A 15,170-nucleotide genomic window follows, 5' to 3' on the forward strand; every position below is an offset into this window, starting at 1 on the left:
GAGTCTGAGAATTTCGAAGGGGGAAAACTCTTGTACTGGGCCCTCAGCTTTTAGAGCATGTATTAAATAGTCACATGTTATCCACGGTTTTGGTTCTATAGTAAAATAAGGCAACAGATACCGTGGATCAATCTTCCTGCTGTGTGTAGGGAGTCTTGTGAGGATTCAGCCCACTGCAATTTCATTCAAGTTTAATCTTCTACTCATTTGCATTGCCCATTTGAGATAAGAAACCTCTGAGATAGTGCAAAGCATATATGAGCTTTGGGTATATCCTTCTCTAAAAGTGACTGAAGTCCAATGTCCCTTGTAGAATTTATTGCTTTTGAAGATCTTATTTTGTCACTAATTGTAACTATTTTGTTGAAGTGGTAAATTTTCTCTTACTGTGAGCACCATAGAATTAGATAGAGACACAGCCCACAGAGGAAGACAACTGTGTTTGATGATGGTAGCTTTGTCCTCCTTCTGCTCTGATATTGTCCCCAGAGTGAAAACCGCCATCTCTCCATCCGTTCCTCCCCAGGGAAGGATCTGGGTTTATCCCAAAGGAACAGGTGGAATTCGGGATCTTGCCAACAGACCTTCTTGGCACTTGCTGGGCTCTACTGGCCTGAATCCCAAATTTCTCTGGGTTAAAGTAAATACAACCCAGAGGGAGATAAGCAAACTACTTAGAAAATATCATCCCTGGGGGAGGAGGTTGCTATCAGTGTGGGGAGGGGGTGGGCATTGGAGTTCGGCTAGAGTTGGGTGGGTTTGAGAGGAATTGTTGTTTTTACTTGGCCTCGAACAGTCAGGAACTAAACATATTCATGGCAAAGAGAGGGGCCCACCCTAAGTAACCTTGTGGTTAGATTTTTGAGGCTCAAGACATCTGGACAGAGAGGGCATGTGTACAAAATGGGTGAGCACAGGAATCTGTTATTGAAATAAGTGCTGTTGAAACATTCAGGTTTGAAAATAAAGAAATGAAATAAGGTTGCAGAAAAGTGTTCTGGTATGACTTTGGGTATGATGCCCAACTGTCATATCAGATGTCATAATAACCCTATGTGTATGTATGGGTGTGTGTGTGTTGGCATACAGCCTAAGGAATCAAAGGAAGGGCCTTGGGCTAACCAAATGCAATAGCTATAGACTGGATAAGAAAGGAAATGTGATTAATCCGTGAGCCAGTAGAAACAAGCACCAAGGTCATCTTGATTCTGAGCTGGTCTGGTAGTCTTCAAGTACTTAACATTTGAGAAAGAACCCATCCATTGGATGGGTGGGGGGGAGGAGAAATGGAAGATCACAGCAGTTAATTAAATTTGCATATGCAAATCAATGCTTCTTGAACTGAGGAAATGGGAGTCTGGCTCCTGTGCCATCCTTGTAAAGCTCTGAGGCAATCTATTAGGCTGGTCGGTGGTTCAGAGAGGGGATTTGTAAAGCTATGTGTACACCACAATCCAGAGCATTGAAGGGGTCTTCCTAGGCCTCTCTAGTCCTGGGAAGGGAAGAATACTTTGGACAGGAATGAGACAGGACATGGGTGACCAGGGTTGCACTTACTCTGAATGAGCTGCTCGCATACTTGACGTGCCACCGCCCTCACCATGGCTTGAGACTGCAGGTCTCCCTGGATGGGAAGGAAGTGTATTCCTCAAGCATGTCCACTGTGCAGCCATACAGCGGGAACATAGCTGGCTTGACCCATTGTTCACACCTAGACTCTAGGCTCCTAGCAACAGGGAGGGCTAACCACTGTGGTTAATGCAGGAGATAATTTTTATCCCGGATTGATGGTTCCTGAAAGTCTTTGTTTATTAGATTAATGAGCTCAAATAAACACTTTTGGTCCCAGATTCTAAAAAATATTAACAATATCTAAACATACTCATACATATTTAATACCTTCCCAAGTGATGGTTCATTTAATACTAATATAACAACCCATAGGGAGACTGTTAAGCCCATGTTATAGCTAATCAACTTTAAACACATTGCCTAAGTGGTCACAGAAATAACCTGTTGAACCCAAGACCAGCAATGCCAAGACTACAACTACATTAGAAGCCTCACAACATCTACAGAGACTCAGTGGGCACCAAAATTAAGGTGATTTCAATTTCAAGGCCTGCTCTTTGACTCTATCCAAGCGCTGTCTTGCTTCTTGCCAATACTATGTCTTCAGGAAAACGAGAGTCCTGGCTGGAATTAGTATAAAGCTATCCACGTCCATTACGACAGTCTTCCACATCTATTATGTTATTTCCATCTCAGCTCCAGTTTAGGAGCTTAAGGGATTCCTTAAGGGATGGAGCTCAAGGTCAAGGAGCCAGATGAGAGCAGCTATACAACTGGAAATCCTCTCCTGGCCTCCAACCCACCCAGATGTTTCCCCCTGTGAAATTCATGTGCTTTTAAATGGAAGACTACTGGAGCAGCAATGATTACCACAGGTGGCAGTGACCATTCCTCCTGAGGCTTGGGCCAGGGCTATGTGCAACCACCTATAGCCAGAAGCTTCCTAAAATGACTTACCCGTTCACCTCGCTCTCCTTTCGCTCCAGGGACACCCTGTAAAAGTGAAGAATAAATTTCAAGTTACTTAGAATGTTGTGCTCAGCGATGATTCACGAGAGTACATCTCTTCCTAGCTGACAGAGGCATTTCTTCCAAACATGGGTGAAAACGGGCAACGGGAATAAAGTAGGGAACAACCTGCAGTCCCACCGTGCAGCACAGCTGGTTTACACACTTCACCCCTTTGGGTCTTCCATGCAGAGATGTGACAGTTTGGAGCTATGGGAGTCGAATGGTATAGTGGTACTGCTATGTAACTACATTCCCACCATGGCTAGCCTTTGCAGCTTCCTACACTGAACACCACACAGTGGGACTAACTCTATAGACTGCTTCATAATGATTCCAAAAACAACTTCTAGGAAGTTTTTTTAATGAAAGTTCTAGAAACGCATATCCATAAAAAATGCAAAGAACGCCACTGAATCTAGCAGGTAAAGGAAGAGATGGCATCCATGAAACCCCACAGCCTCATTCTGATGCCTCTGCCGGGATGGCATGAGTCTCCTGGAGTCTCTACAACACTGATGCTCATGTGCGCATATGCTGTCAGCTGAATTCTTATTTAAAATCATTGCTTTGCTACTTTTGACAAGAAGACAATTTACTGTTACTGTAAAGTACTTATTGAGAAATACAATGTTTCTAGGGTTTCTGCTTAAAAGGAAAACAGATGTCCTCAGAAGGTAATCCTATTTCCTTGTCAGCTCCCAGGCAATATGGCTGCCACCTCTCTATAATTACCCCTAGAGGTGTGAACAGAATCCACAGGTGGAACCTGGCACATCATCAGTTTCCTGTTCCTACTTCAGTCTCAACAGGTCCCAAAGCAAATGCAATGTGAAGCTCAAATTCTGATTTGTTAAAAGTGACCCAAGTCCAAAATTCTTGGTTCACTTCATAGGGTCTAGGGAAACAGAATGCTATGACTTAGTGTTTTTCAGATGTTGGCAGTGGGAAGGCTTCTTCCCCAGTTGCTTTCAAGATACACACAGTCATAGGTGGAGTGCATGGGGGAAGAGAAACCAACGGAGACCACTCCTGATTAGGTGGCAACAATCTACCATTTCTCCTCTCCCTTTCCAGCAGAGCCCTTTAATTCTACTTAGCACACACGTAAGTGTGCACAGTGTATGCACGTGCACACACACACACACACAGAGGTGTGTATACATGCACACACACACACATATCCATGCACACCACTCCTTTTAAAAACTACATTTCTTATGCCCTCCTGTGTTTAGCATCTCCTACCAGGGCACTCACAACATTCCGACCTCCCTGCCCATAATTGTAAATTGATCCTTTGTTGTGCCATCAGATAATTTTCCAAGGTTGCAAATTAGATCTATAATCAGCTAAGCACAAGAGAATCGTTCTTCACTCACATATATCATCACAGAATCTTGGTACTAGTTATACAGTGCTCACTTGAAAATTCTTTCAATTTGAAAATTTAGAGGCTGGAGAGATAGTTCAGCAGCTAAGAGAGCATACTGCTCTTCCATAGGACCTGGGTTCTCACAGGGTGAATCAGCTGTAACTCTAGCTCCGGGGAATCTGATGCCCTCTTCTGGCCTCTGTAGGCACTGCACTCATGTGCACAAACCCACACACACAATTAAACATAAAACTATAAAATGCCTTTTTAAATAAGAAGAAGGAAGGGGAGGTGGGTACAAAGTCTCACCCCTAGCCAAGGAGTGGCAATTGATAGCTTCTGGGAGAGAAAGAGTCCATTTTCTCTAAAAGTGTAGCCTCTGGTAAATTACCTGCACTCCAATGGAAGGTTCCATACCCAACAATATGTGAGCAATACAAACTGGGGGGAGGACATTTTTAAAAAAGAGACACAAAGTTGGGTGGGTAGGAAAGTGAGAGTGGATCTGGGAAGAGTCTGATCAGAGTGTGAATATGATCAAGACATATATAAAATTCTCCAAGAACTAATAAAAGCAAAATAAATAAAATTTAAAGTGTCTTGAGTTCATTGAAGCCAAAGCCATTCAATGGAGGGATCTCTTGAGAAGAAGGCTCACAGTTTATAATATGGTGATGGTTGGAAATATGTGGGTAAAGAGTCTGTAAGGGGATTCCAACTTGTAGAAAGAAAGCAGCTCCTGGTTAGCCTGTGAGCTCCACAAGGCTAGGTCTGTGTCTAACCAAGGGATTTCCATAGCCCAAGCTCCAGAGATTGTGTGCGACATGGCAGGGGCTCAAACATACATGCTAACAGAATGAATGAATGGCCGGCCTTCATCTCAAATCTGTATTATTAGCCAATCTGTACTTTGCTTCAAATACCTGGATTGAAAAGCAAAAGAAAAACATTGAAAACACACTACGGTGAATTGCTAGAGGGTTATAAAAAAGTGTTCACTTTTTAAAAAAATACCCACTTCCACAAGAAAAATCTGTTTGGAAAAACAAGGTTTATACAACCCCCCCCCTCCCTCTCACCTTCCCCTTCTCTGTGTGTGTGTGTGTGCCAGCCTAAATTTATTTTGTCAATAACTACACAATCCATGCCCTTCTTCCTTGCCACCTGGCATCTCTGATTTCAAGAGGACAAAATTCCAGAGATGACTGTGTTCACTGAGAGATCCTGGTGGGGACAAGAGTTACATATGACACTACTGTGTAAAAAGGAAACAACTTTAGGGGCATTCGATACAAACGAAAAGCCAGCGGTCGAAAGCAAATAACTGACATTTTAATATACTCAGAAAGTGTACATTTTAATGCTGAATACTTTTAGTTCGCCTTGACAAGCTGAAAGTATTCTGGGTGTCTCCTATGCATTCACTCAGTTAACCCTTCCAATAGCCTTATAAGATAGGGGTTTTTTTTCTGTCCCTCTAATATTCCTGTGAGGTTAATTCATGCCATCCTTATAACAACTGCATAAGACAGTCCCAGTTTACAGATTAGGAAAATCACGCATAGACAGCTTAAATCATTTGCCCCATATCAAACAGTAAGGGACTTGGAAGAGCTGTAACTTAGGGTGAATTTCTGGACTCAGGTTCAATCTGTTGCTTGGCTAGAAGAGAGTGTTAATAACAGCTATGAGCCAGAATCCTTTATTGCAATAAAGAAAAAAATTTCATAATGAAGGCAAAAATCAAGCAGACATGCCACACCCCCACATACCTAATTCTAATGATTCAGAATGAAGTCATTAAAAAAAAAAAAAAACAACAAAACAAAACAACAGTTTTGAGCCAGGCATGGTGGCCCACACACTTACAGTACTGAGGCAGGAATATTACCCTGACTTCAAGCCCAACCTGGGCCACACAGTGAGATCTTGTGTTAACAAACAAACAAAAACACAGAAAACCTTCAATCTTCAACACTGTAATTTTGACTTCAACATGTCTGTCTACATTTCCTTTGGTGCCGTTTGATATATTAGTGTGTTTGAAAATATGTCATATTTAAAGGCAGAAATTAGAGACCAAACTTGGTTGGTGAGGGAAGCAGACAGCATTCTCTACTGGCATTTTCTGGCATAAAGAGATATACATGTTTAATTAGGTCTGAAACTCCCCAAACTCCATCTCATGATGCTTGTTACTGAGTTGATAGGAGACACAACTATGCAGTCTCCGTGAACACTCTTCTTAGTGAAACAGTACATACAGCAGGTAATTATGGCTGATTCCAACTTCACTGACATAATTCCTTTGATTTTTGCAAAGTAAAAACAAAAACAAAAAAAAAATTCCCGAGCACATGAAGGCCCATAACCCCACCAAAGTATGCTTTGAGGAAAAACACATAGTTCCCGTGGATGGAGGCAGGAAAAAGGGGTGTATTTTTCCTTTAACTTCAGGAACACCTGAAATGTAAAGAAATACAGTAGCTACATTCATAGATTCACAGAAGTGTGGGGCTGAAAGGGAAAGAGTGATCTCATAGTCCAAAGCCCACAGGCTGAAGCTGCCTGTCACACAATCCAACCCCCAGCAGGCTTCAAGACCCTCTGTGTCCTGACCCTGACAGTGAGAGTAACCTAGTCTTCCTAAACAGCAGCCTGAGAACATGAATGCCCTCTCCTCTCTTTTCCTCTCTTTCCCTGACACATCCCACCTTCTCCTTTTCTTTTTTCTTTATTAATAATTTAATTCATTTACTTTTCAAATGATATCCCCTTTCTGGGTCACCCCTCCATAGACGCCCCCCCCAACCCATCCTCCCTATCCTGCATGCCTCCTCTGTCCCTTTGCCTCTATGAGAGTACTCCTCCACCCACTCACCCGCTCGTGCCTCATGGCTTTAGCATCCCCCTATGCTGGGCATCAAGCCTCCACAGAACCAAGGTCATCCCTTCCCATTGATGTCAGATAAGGTCATCTTCTGCTACATATGTAGCTGGAGCCATGGATCCCTCCATATGTACTCTTTAGTTGGTGGTTTAGTCCCTGGGAGCCCCAGGTGGTCCAGTTAGTTGGTATTGTTCTTCCTATGGGGTTGGAATCCCCTTCAGCTCCTTCAGTCCTTCCCCTAGCTCTTCCACTGGGGTCCCCAGGCTCAGGTCGATGGTTGTGTGTGAGTGTCTGCATCTGGATTGGTCAGGTACTGGTAGAAGCTCTCAGGGAACAGCCATACCAGGCTCCTGTCAGCAAGTGTTTCTTGGCATCAGCAATAGTGTGGGGGTTTCGTGTCTGCAGATGGGATGGATCCCTAGGTTGGGAGGTCTCTGGATGACCTTTTCTTCAGTCTCCGTCCCACCTTTTGTCCCTGTCTTTCCTTTGGACAGAAACATTTCTGGGTTTCAACCTCTTCTCCTTTTTTCTTCCCTTGTCTTTCTTCCTCCCCTTCTCCCCACAAATATGTAGAAAGTACTCTGTATCTCTGATGGTAAAGAGGTATACAGCCACAATGGCATCCTGGCGCTGTCTTTTCAGTCACAAGGCAGACATCAAGAGCCAGAGGAGTCAGGCAACTGCCTGAGGTAGGGAGGACTTGCATAAAATGTAGGCTATATGGTTGTGTTCAGTTATGTGGCTCCTATAGATATGAGCCCCACAGAGATGCAACGTATTTGAACATTTTATACAGGGCTCTTGACATAATAGGCTTACCTATGAAAATGTGGCCTCAGAAGTAAGAAGCCCCTTCACAAGCCTCATCATGCATGCAATCCATGTCAGGAGAGCACTGTATTTAAGCCAATGCCTAGGGAAGAAATAGACGCCTGGCAGTAGCAATGCCCATCCACCCAAGGAGCTGGTGTAGAATGTACCGTACAGAAGTAAGCATTGCTGGCGTCTACTGTAGGAAACACACGGCTGCTTTCTGTGGCACAGTCTTTCTTGGTTCCTTTCCCTCATTTTCCTAGACAGATATCTATGTGAAATCAATCAAGGCCTTAACGGCACAAGAGGGAGTCTGCTTTAATAATCATCCCAGCCTGGCAGCTAGCAGGCATGTGGGAGCCTGGCAGCCTGGGATGCAAGGAAAATCCTGAACACTAGTGCAGAGAACAACTCGCTTCGGATGGGAACTGCATGAGCCTGCTGTAGCATCCCTACGCAGCAGTGATAGGTCACCTTCTGCTTCTAATAAAAGTGTCAGTGGAATGAGGCCTCTCTTGTAGCCACCAAATGCCTTTCTCGGCTGATAGATGATAAAGCTACCATTAGGTGACCTATTTGTGGGGACTGTAGGTATTTTAGTATGTCCCATATTTAGAGTCTAATGCAGATGCACATTAGGCCGGGTGGGTCAATGAGGAAGTGTCATTCTCATCAATAACTTCTGGCCTTATTCTGGCCCTTTACATCCCATTTAAATTCTCCCAAGACCTTAGTGTCTGCTTCTTCTTCTTCTTCTTCTTCTGTCCATTTTCATCCCATCCCTTTTGGCTTAGGACCAATCACGGTGTGTGTTTCCATATCAGGGTAAGAAAAATGAGTCCTGGGGGAGGCAAGTAAGAAAAGGACCCCTTCTCCTCCTGCACAGACAGATTTGCCTTACCCTATCTAACCATGGTAAAGTAATGTCTTCCTGCTTTCTTACTGTATTTGGGATGCTCCAAAGTCTTTGGTGCCCTAAGTGATGCCATGGTTCTGCTGGTTTGAGCATCCACTACCTCTGAAACCTCTTTGGCGGAAGGGAGTCTTTGCTCCCTCAGTCTGGGGGATAAATTCTGCTTCCCTAAACCACATCTTGAGGAGCAGAGTGGAACCTGGTTGCACCGTGTTTTTAAGACTTTCTGGTGTGAAGTAGATGAGTCGATGAAGAGATAAGATTGACAGAGAAAGATGAGAATGAGAGAGAAGAGAGAGCAGAAACACAATCTGTGTATGCTTGCTTGCAAGAGCTCGTGTGTGTGTGTGTGTGTGTGTGTGTGCATGTGTACATGCATGTGAGTATGTGTGTGTTTCTCTGTGTGTGTGTTTCCATGCATGGGATCAAACATGGCAATATCTTTTCAATTAAAGGAGATATGTATGTGAAGACAAAGTCATCCAGTTTTCTTCCGTAACCCAGTACTAGTTGGATTTGAAAACAGGAGAGTCAACCCCCTCCATAAGCCTCAGAATGCATGCAACCCACTGCAAGAGGGCTCTGTATTTAAGCCAGTGCCTTGGGAGGAATTAGAAGCTTGGCAGTCTGAGACAGTGAGAAGGCAGTTGGGGTGAGTGCACAGCTTTGTAAAGTGACTACTAATGTCAGTGTTTATGAGGATGTGCAAATCATGGTTTGTTTTCTAAACCCATATTCACTTTTCTGGGTGTCCCACAGGTGTGTCTAGGAGACTCTGAGGATTAAAAATTGTACTGAAATGTATTCCAAGGATAAACAGCAACAAGACCAGCTGGGGACAGAGAGGAAGAGATCCAACCCAGTGTCTCTGATAGAAGCGGCTCCCTGCCTTCCTTTCCTGTTGAAACCCAGTCCCCAGAACTTGTGAATACATCACTTTAAACAGACTAAAGGACTTTGCAAAGAGAATTTAGTTAAGGACTTGGGAATTTTCTAGGGAAATTTTACAGACAGGTTCTTAAAGGCAAGACTCTTTCCCACCTGTGGAAGAGACATGGCCATGGAAAATGGGATGAAAAGATGATACACTAGTGGAATTGAAGACGGAATTCATACCTGCCTCTGCACCCTTCAGTCACACATCTCTGACACACACACCCTCAGCAGGTTGACAGCAAGACAGACTTTTCTAAGTACAGTAGCTTTAGTTTACAGGTAACTGCCCATCACAGATGCTGCCAAAATGCTGACATCTAAGTCTACAGTGAGAATCTTGCAAGTCACCAAACACATTGAGAATGGCTTTAGTGAGAGTATCAGATGGCACACAGTTCACAGATGAAGTACAGACAGGTTGCACCCCTGGGCTCCTTGCCTTCTCCCATTGGCTGTACTTAAATGCCAATGAAGAGTCTAGAAAGGTGAGGGGAAACAAGTTCTTCTCATTGTACTTTCACCTACACTGTCTGCTTGTGTGTGCTTGTGCTTTTAATGAGCTCTGTGGTTGAATGGAAAGTATAAAAATACATTCCTATTTTCTCTCAAACTTTCCATTTCTACCGTTTTATATTTCCCCCCCCCTTGGGAGGCAAGCATGATTGAACATTTAGCTGTTGTACCCAATCTTGACAGATGATACGGAGTTCACATAGGCAAATACAGAGCAATGGGGATACATTTAAGCAAGAGCATGGCCTACATTCCAGTAGGACCATTTAACCTTAGCCATGGTATATACACAACTTGATCTTAAAGCTCCAACTACTTTCCTTCAGGAAATCCCATTAAGTCCAATGGTGAATAAACATGTTCTATAATTTTTTTTTGGAAACAGAGTATCTCTATGTAACCCTGGCTATCCTGGAACTTGGTATATAGACAAGGTTGACCTAGACACACAGAGATCTGCCTGTCTGTCTGTGCATCCCAAGTGCTGGGATTCAGATGAATACCACCATGTTTGGCATCTGAGCAAACACTTCTGATCCTCAGAGATGCTAGTAAATTTAACGTAAGTAATGATAGGACATATATTCTGAACAGCTACCACTGAGTACTCACAGGTGGCCCCAGGGCTCCTTGCGGTCCCATGCTACCCGTGATCCCTGGGACACCAGGGGCTCCAGGAATGCCCTAAAATAGAAGCAAGAAATGGGACAAAAGTGAAGATTCATATATGCAATGGATCATAGCCAACTTTCAAGCAGGGATAACAATGCATGCCCAACAGCTTCCCTCCCATCACCAATGTTGCGGTAGTCACTGTTCATTGCTCTGCCCAATGACCACATATAAAGCCGTTTTTAAATCTCCATAGGTTTGGTCAGGTAAGGTTCTATGAATTCCAAGTCTAATTTATAGGTAATCACAACTAAATGCACAGATAAAACCTTATAAAAATGACTCAGTGAATAATCAAATCATCTGGATTTGTCATTTTTAAAGGATGATAAAGGTCTGTACCAACAAACAAACTGTTGTTACAAAATAACAACAACAACAACAAAGAGTGACAGCTGGAAAAGCCAGCAGGAGAAAATTTCTACCAAAACAAGAACAACAACAAAAAAATGCTTTAAAACAGAATGCATTCCAGAAGTTTCTAGTTACTCACAATTGGCCCAGGTGGTCCTGGAGGCCCAGAGGAACCGTCCTTTCCGGGAAATCCCTGGGGTGAAGAAAAGGTATGTCACACAAGTGGTTGCTACATGGCTTGCAGGAGATGCTCATCAACTTCCTTTGAACATCTAATGCACAAATCCTGCCACCTGCTCTGGACTACGGAGGGCATGCTGTTGTTGAACTCCTTAGGAATTGTTCTTGGCAAGTGTTTTACATCTGTTGGCTCCAGTCAGTGGCCCCAGAGCATGGGTTGTAGGTGTGAGAAATGCCACTTATAAACTTAAATAGCTACTTCATTTCAGAAAGTTTGTTAAACTCAGCATAAATAAGTTCTATTCTTTTTTATTAATTTCTAGACCAAAGAGCAGATTCATGTCTCTTGGTATCCACAAGTCTTGAGTGAGAAATATACCCTATAAAGAGTCTATATTGCAACAAGGGAAGGGCAATGATCTGCAATTCTTAGCTCTCGAGAAATTTATTGGGGCAAAATGTGGGCCAGGTGACTTGCGGTGGTGGGAAAGTTTTGATCTGGGAAAGTTTCTCTGAGTGTCTCCTGTCCTGGGCTCAGAACTGGATACATGCCTGCTTCCTGTTCTACTTCAGAAGAGAAGAAAATAACTAAAACAGTCCCCCACCACCACCAGATAAATGCTGTCCCTTAGAAAAACTACTGTCCAAGACATTGGATAAGTGTGTATGTGCTATTTTTATGAGAATAAGAAATATTAACAGCTGGGATGGCTTCCTCCCACAATTATAAATGCCAGCCCTTCTGACGTGGTTAGCATGAGAGAGAATCCTCAGTCTAAATTTTATAAGTACATAAAAGTTTTCAAAGTATCACCTCCTGCTCCTGGGACAAATAACCATTTCACCATGAGGTTTTCCTATAGGAACCCTCAGACCCATCCCAAGCCCCCTTAACTGGCATCCTTGCTTTATTTTCTCGACTCTCTTTCTGACAGTTCCCACCACTTTAGCCATAGGCTCTTCCTCCTTCCCCTCTCATGGCACATAACAATCTATGTTATTAACACAAGAACTCGGCTCCAATCCAATTGCGCGGGACCTGAGACTGCATTAGTTAGGGAAGCAGAAACCGGCCTGAGTAGGGCCACAGGCCTCATCCGGCCGGATCAGCGCCGGGGTAGCAGGAGAGCAGGGTTGCCTGACACCCGCCAGCTACCCACGACCCCCGCCGCAGGATTTTGGGACTGCTGGTGAGTGGAACACAGCTTCTGCTCCAATCTTTAAACAGTGACAACGATAACAACTAACCCCAGAGATTACCAGATGGCGAAAGGTAAACGTAATAATCTTACTAACAGAAACCAAGACCACTCACCATCATCAGAACCCAGCACCCCCACTTCGCCCAGTCCAGGGCACCCCAACACACCGGAAAAGCTAGACACGGATTTAAAAGCATATCTCCTGATGATGATAGAGGACTTCAAGAAGGACTTTAATAACACACTTAAAGAAATGCAGGAGAACACTGCTAAACAGGCAGAAGACAATAAAGAGGAAGCACAAAAATCCTTTAAAGAATTGCAGGAGAACACTGCTAAAGAGTTACAAATCCTTAAAGAAAAACAGGATAACATAATCAAACAGGTAGAAGTCCTTACAGAAAAACAGGAAAACACATCCAAACAGATGATGGAAATGAACAAAACCATACTAGACCTAAAAAGGGAAGTAGACACAATAAAGAAAACCCAAAAGGAGGCAACACTGGAGATAGAAACCCTAGGAAAGAAATCTGGAACCATAGATATGAGCATCAGCAACAGAATACAAGAGATGGAAGAGAGAATCTCAGGTGCAGAAGATTCCATAGAGAACATCGGCACAACAATCAAGGAAAATGTAAAATGCAAAAAGATCCTAACTCAAAACATCCAAGAAATACAGGACACAATGAGAAGACCAAACCTACGGATAATAGGAGTGGATGAGAATGAAGATTTTCAACTCAAAGGACCAGCAAACATCTTCAACAAAATTATAGAAGAAAACTTCCCAAATTTAAAGAAAGAGATGCCCATGAACATACAAGAAGCCTACAGAACTCCAAATAGACTGGACCAGAAAAGAAATACTTCCCGACACATTATAATCAGAACAACAAATGCTCTAAATAAAGATAGAATACTAAAAGCAGTAAGAGAAAAAGGCCAAGTAACATATAAAGGCAAGCCTATCAGAATTACACCAGATTTTTCACCATAGACTATGAAAGCCAGAAGATCCTGGACGGATGTTATACAGACACTAAAAGAACACAAATTCCAGCCCAGGCTACTATACCCAGCCAAACTCTCAATTAACATAGATGGAGAAACCAAAGTATTCCACGACAAAACCAAATTCACACATTATCTCTCCACGAATCCAGCCCTTCAAAGGATAATAACAGAAAAAAACCAATACAAGGACAGGAACCACGCCCTAGAAACAACAAGAAGGTAATCCCTCAACAAACCTAAAAGAAGACAGCCACAAGAACAAAATGCCAACTTTAACAACAAAAATAACAGGAAACAACAATTACTTTTCCTTAATATCTCTTAATATCAATGGACTCAACTCCCCGATAAAAAGACATAGACTAACAAACTGGCTACACAAACAAGACCCAACATTTTGCTGCTTACAGGAAACTCATCTCAGAGAAAAGGATAGACACTACCTCAGAATGAAAGGCTGGAAAACAATTTTCCAAGCAAATGGCATGAAGAAACAAGCTGGAGTAGCCATTCTAATATCTGATAAGATTGACTTCCAACCCAAAGTCATTAAAAAAGACAGGGAGGGACACTTCATACTCATCAAAGGTAAAATCCTCCAAGAGGAACTATCAATCCTGAATATCTATGCTCCAAATACAAAGGCAGCCACATTCATTAAAGAAACTTTAGTAAATCTCAAAGCACACATTGCACCTCATACAATAATAGTGGGAGACTTCAACACACCACTTTCACCAATGGACAGATCATGGAAACAGAAACTAAACAGGGACACAGTGAAACTAAGAGAAATTATGAATCAAATGGATCTGGCAGATATCTACAGAACATTCTATCCTAAAACAAAAGGATATACCTTCTTCTCAGCACCTCATGGTACCTTCTCCAAAATTGACCACATAATTGGTCACAAAGCAGGCCTCAACAGATACAAAAATATTGAAATTGTCCCATGCATCCTATCAGATCACCATGGACTAAGGCTGATCTTCAATAACAAAATAAATAATAGAAAGCCAACCTTCACGTGGAAACTGAACAACACTCTTCTCAATGATACCTTGGTCAAGGAAGGAATAAAGAAAGAAATTAAGGACTTTTTAGAATTTACAGATTCAATGCAATCCCCATCAAAATTCCAAATGAATTCTTCAACGAATTAGAAAGTGCAATCTGCAAATTCATCTGGAATAACAAAAAACCTAGGATAGCAAAAACTCTTCTCAAGGATAAAAGAACCTCTGGTGGAATCACCATGCCGGACCTAAAGCTCTACTACAGAGCAATTGTGATAAAAACTGCATGGTACTGGTATAGTGACAGACAAATAGACCAATGGAATAGAATTGAAGACCCAGAAATGAACCCACACACCTATGGTCACTTGATCTTCGACAAGGGAGCTAAAAACATCCAGTGGAAGAAAGACAGCATTTTCAACAAATGGTGCTGGCACAACTGGTTGTTAACATGTAGAAGAATGCGAATCGATCCATTCCTATCTCCTTGTACTAAGGTCAAGTCTAAGTGGATCAAGGAACTTCACATAAAACCAGAGACACTGAAACTTATAGAGGAGAAAGTGGGGAAAAGCCTTGAAGATATGGGCACAGGGGAAAAATTCCTGAATAGAACAGTAATGGCTTGTGCTGTAAGATCGAGAATTGACAAGTGGGACCTCATGAAACTACAAAGCTTCTGCAAGGCTAAAGACACCAT

General features: G+C 42.7%; 1 protein-coding gene across 4 annotated transcripts in view; it reads right to left on the reverse strand.

The window, feature by feature from the left end:
* Col14a1 (collagen type XIV alpha 1 chain) overlaps window positions 1-15,170 on the reverse strand; it is a 232,495-nt gene that overhangs the window by 27,532 nt on the left and 189,793 nt on the right. For all 4 annotated transcript variants that reach the window (XM_021183602.3, XM_029469983.2, XM_085831724.1 and 1 more), the window contains exons 41-44: window positions 11,186-11,239; window positions 10,633-10,704; window positions 2,530-2,565; window positions 1,558-1,624 (exon numbers count right to left, since the gene is read on the reverse strand). In XM_021183602.3, the coding sequence (XP_021039261.1) occupies window positions 1,558-1,624; window positions 2,530-2,565; window positions 10,633-10,704; window positions 11,186-11,239 (229 nt within the window). The remainder of the gene's footprint in view (window positions 1-1,557; window positions 1,625-2,529; window positions 2,566-10,632; window positions 10,705-11,185; window positions 11,240-15,170) is intronic.

The sequence above is a fragment of the Mus caroli genome, unplaced genomic scaffold (genome assembly GCF_978045245.1).
Source record: "Mus caroli unplaced genomic scaffold, Mus_caroli_1 scaffold_16, whole genome shotgun sequence".
Lineage (NCBI taxonomy): Eukaryota > Metazoa > Chordata > Mammalia > Rodentia > Muridae > Mus > Mus caroli.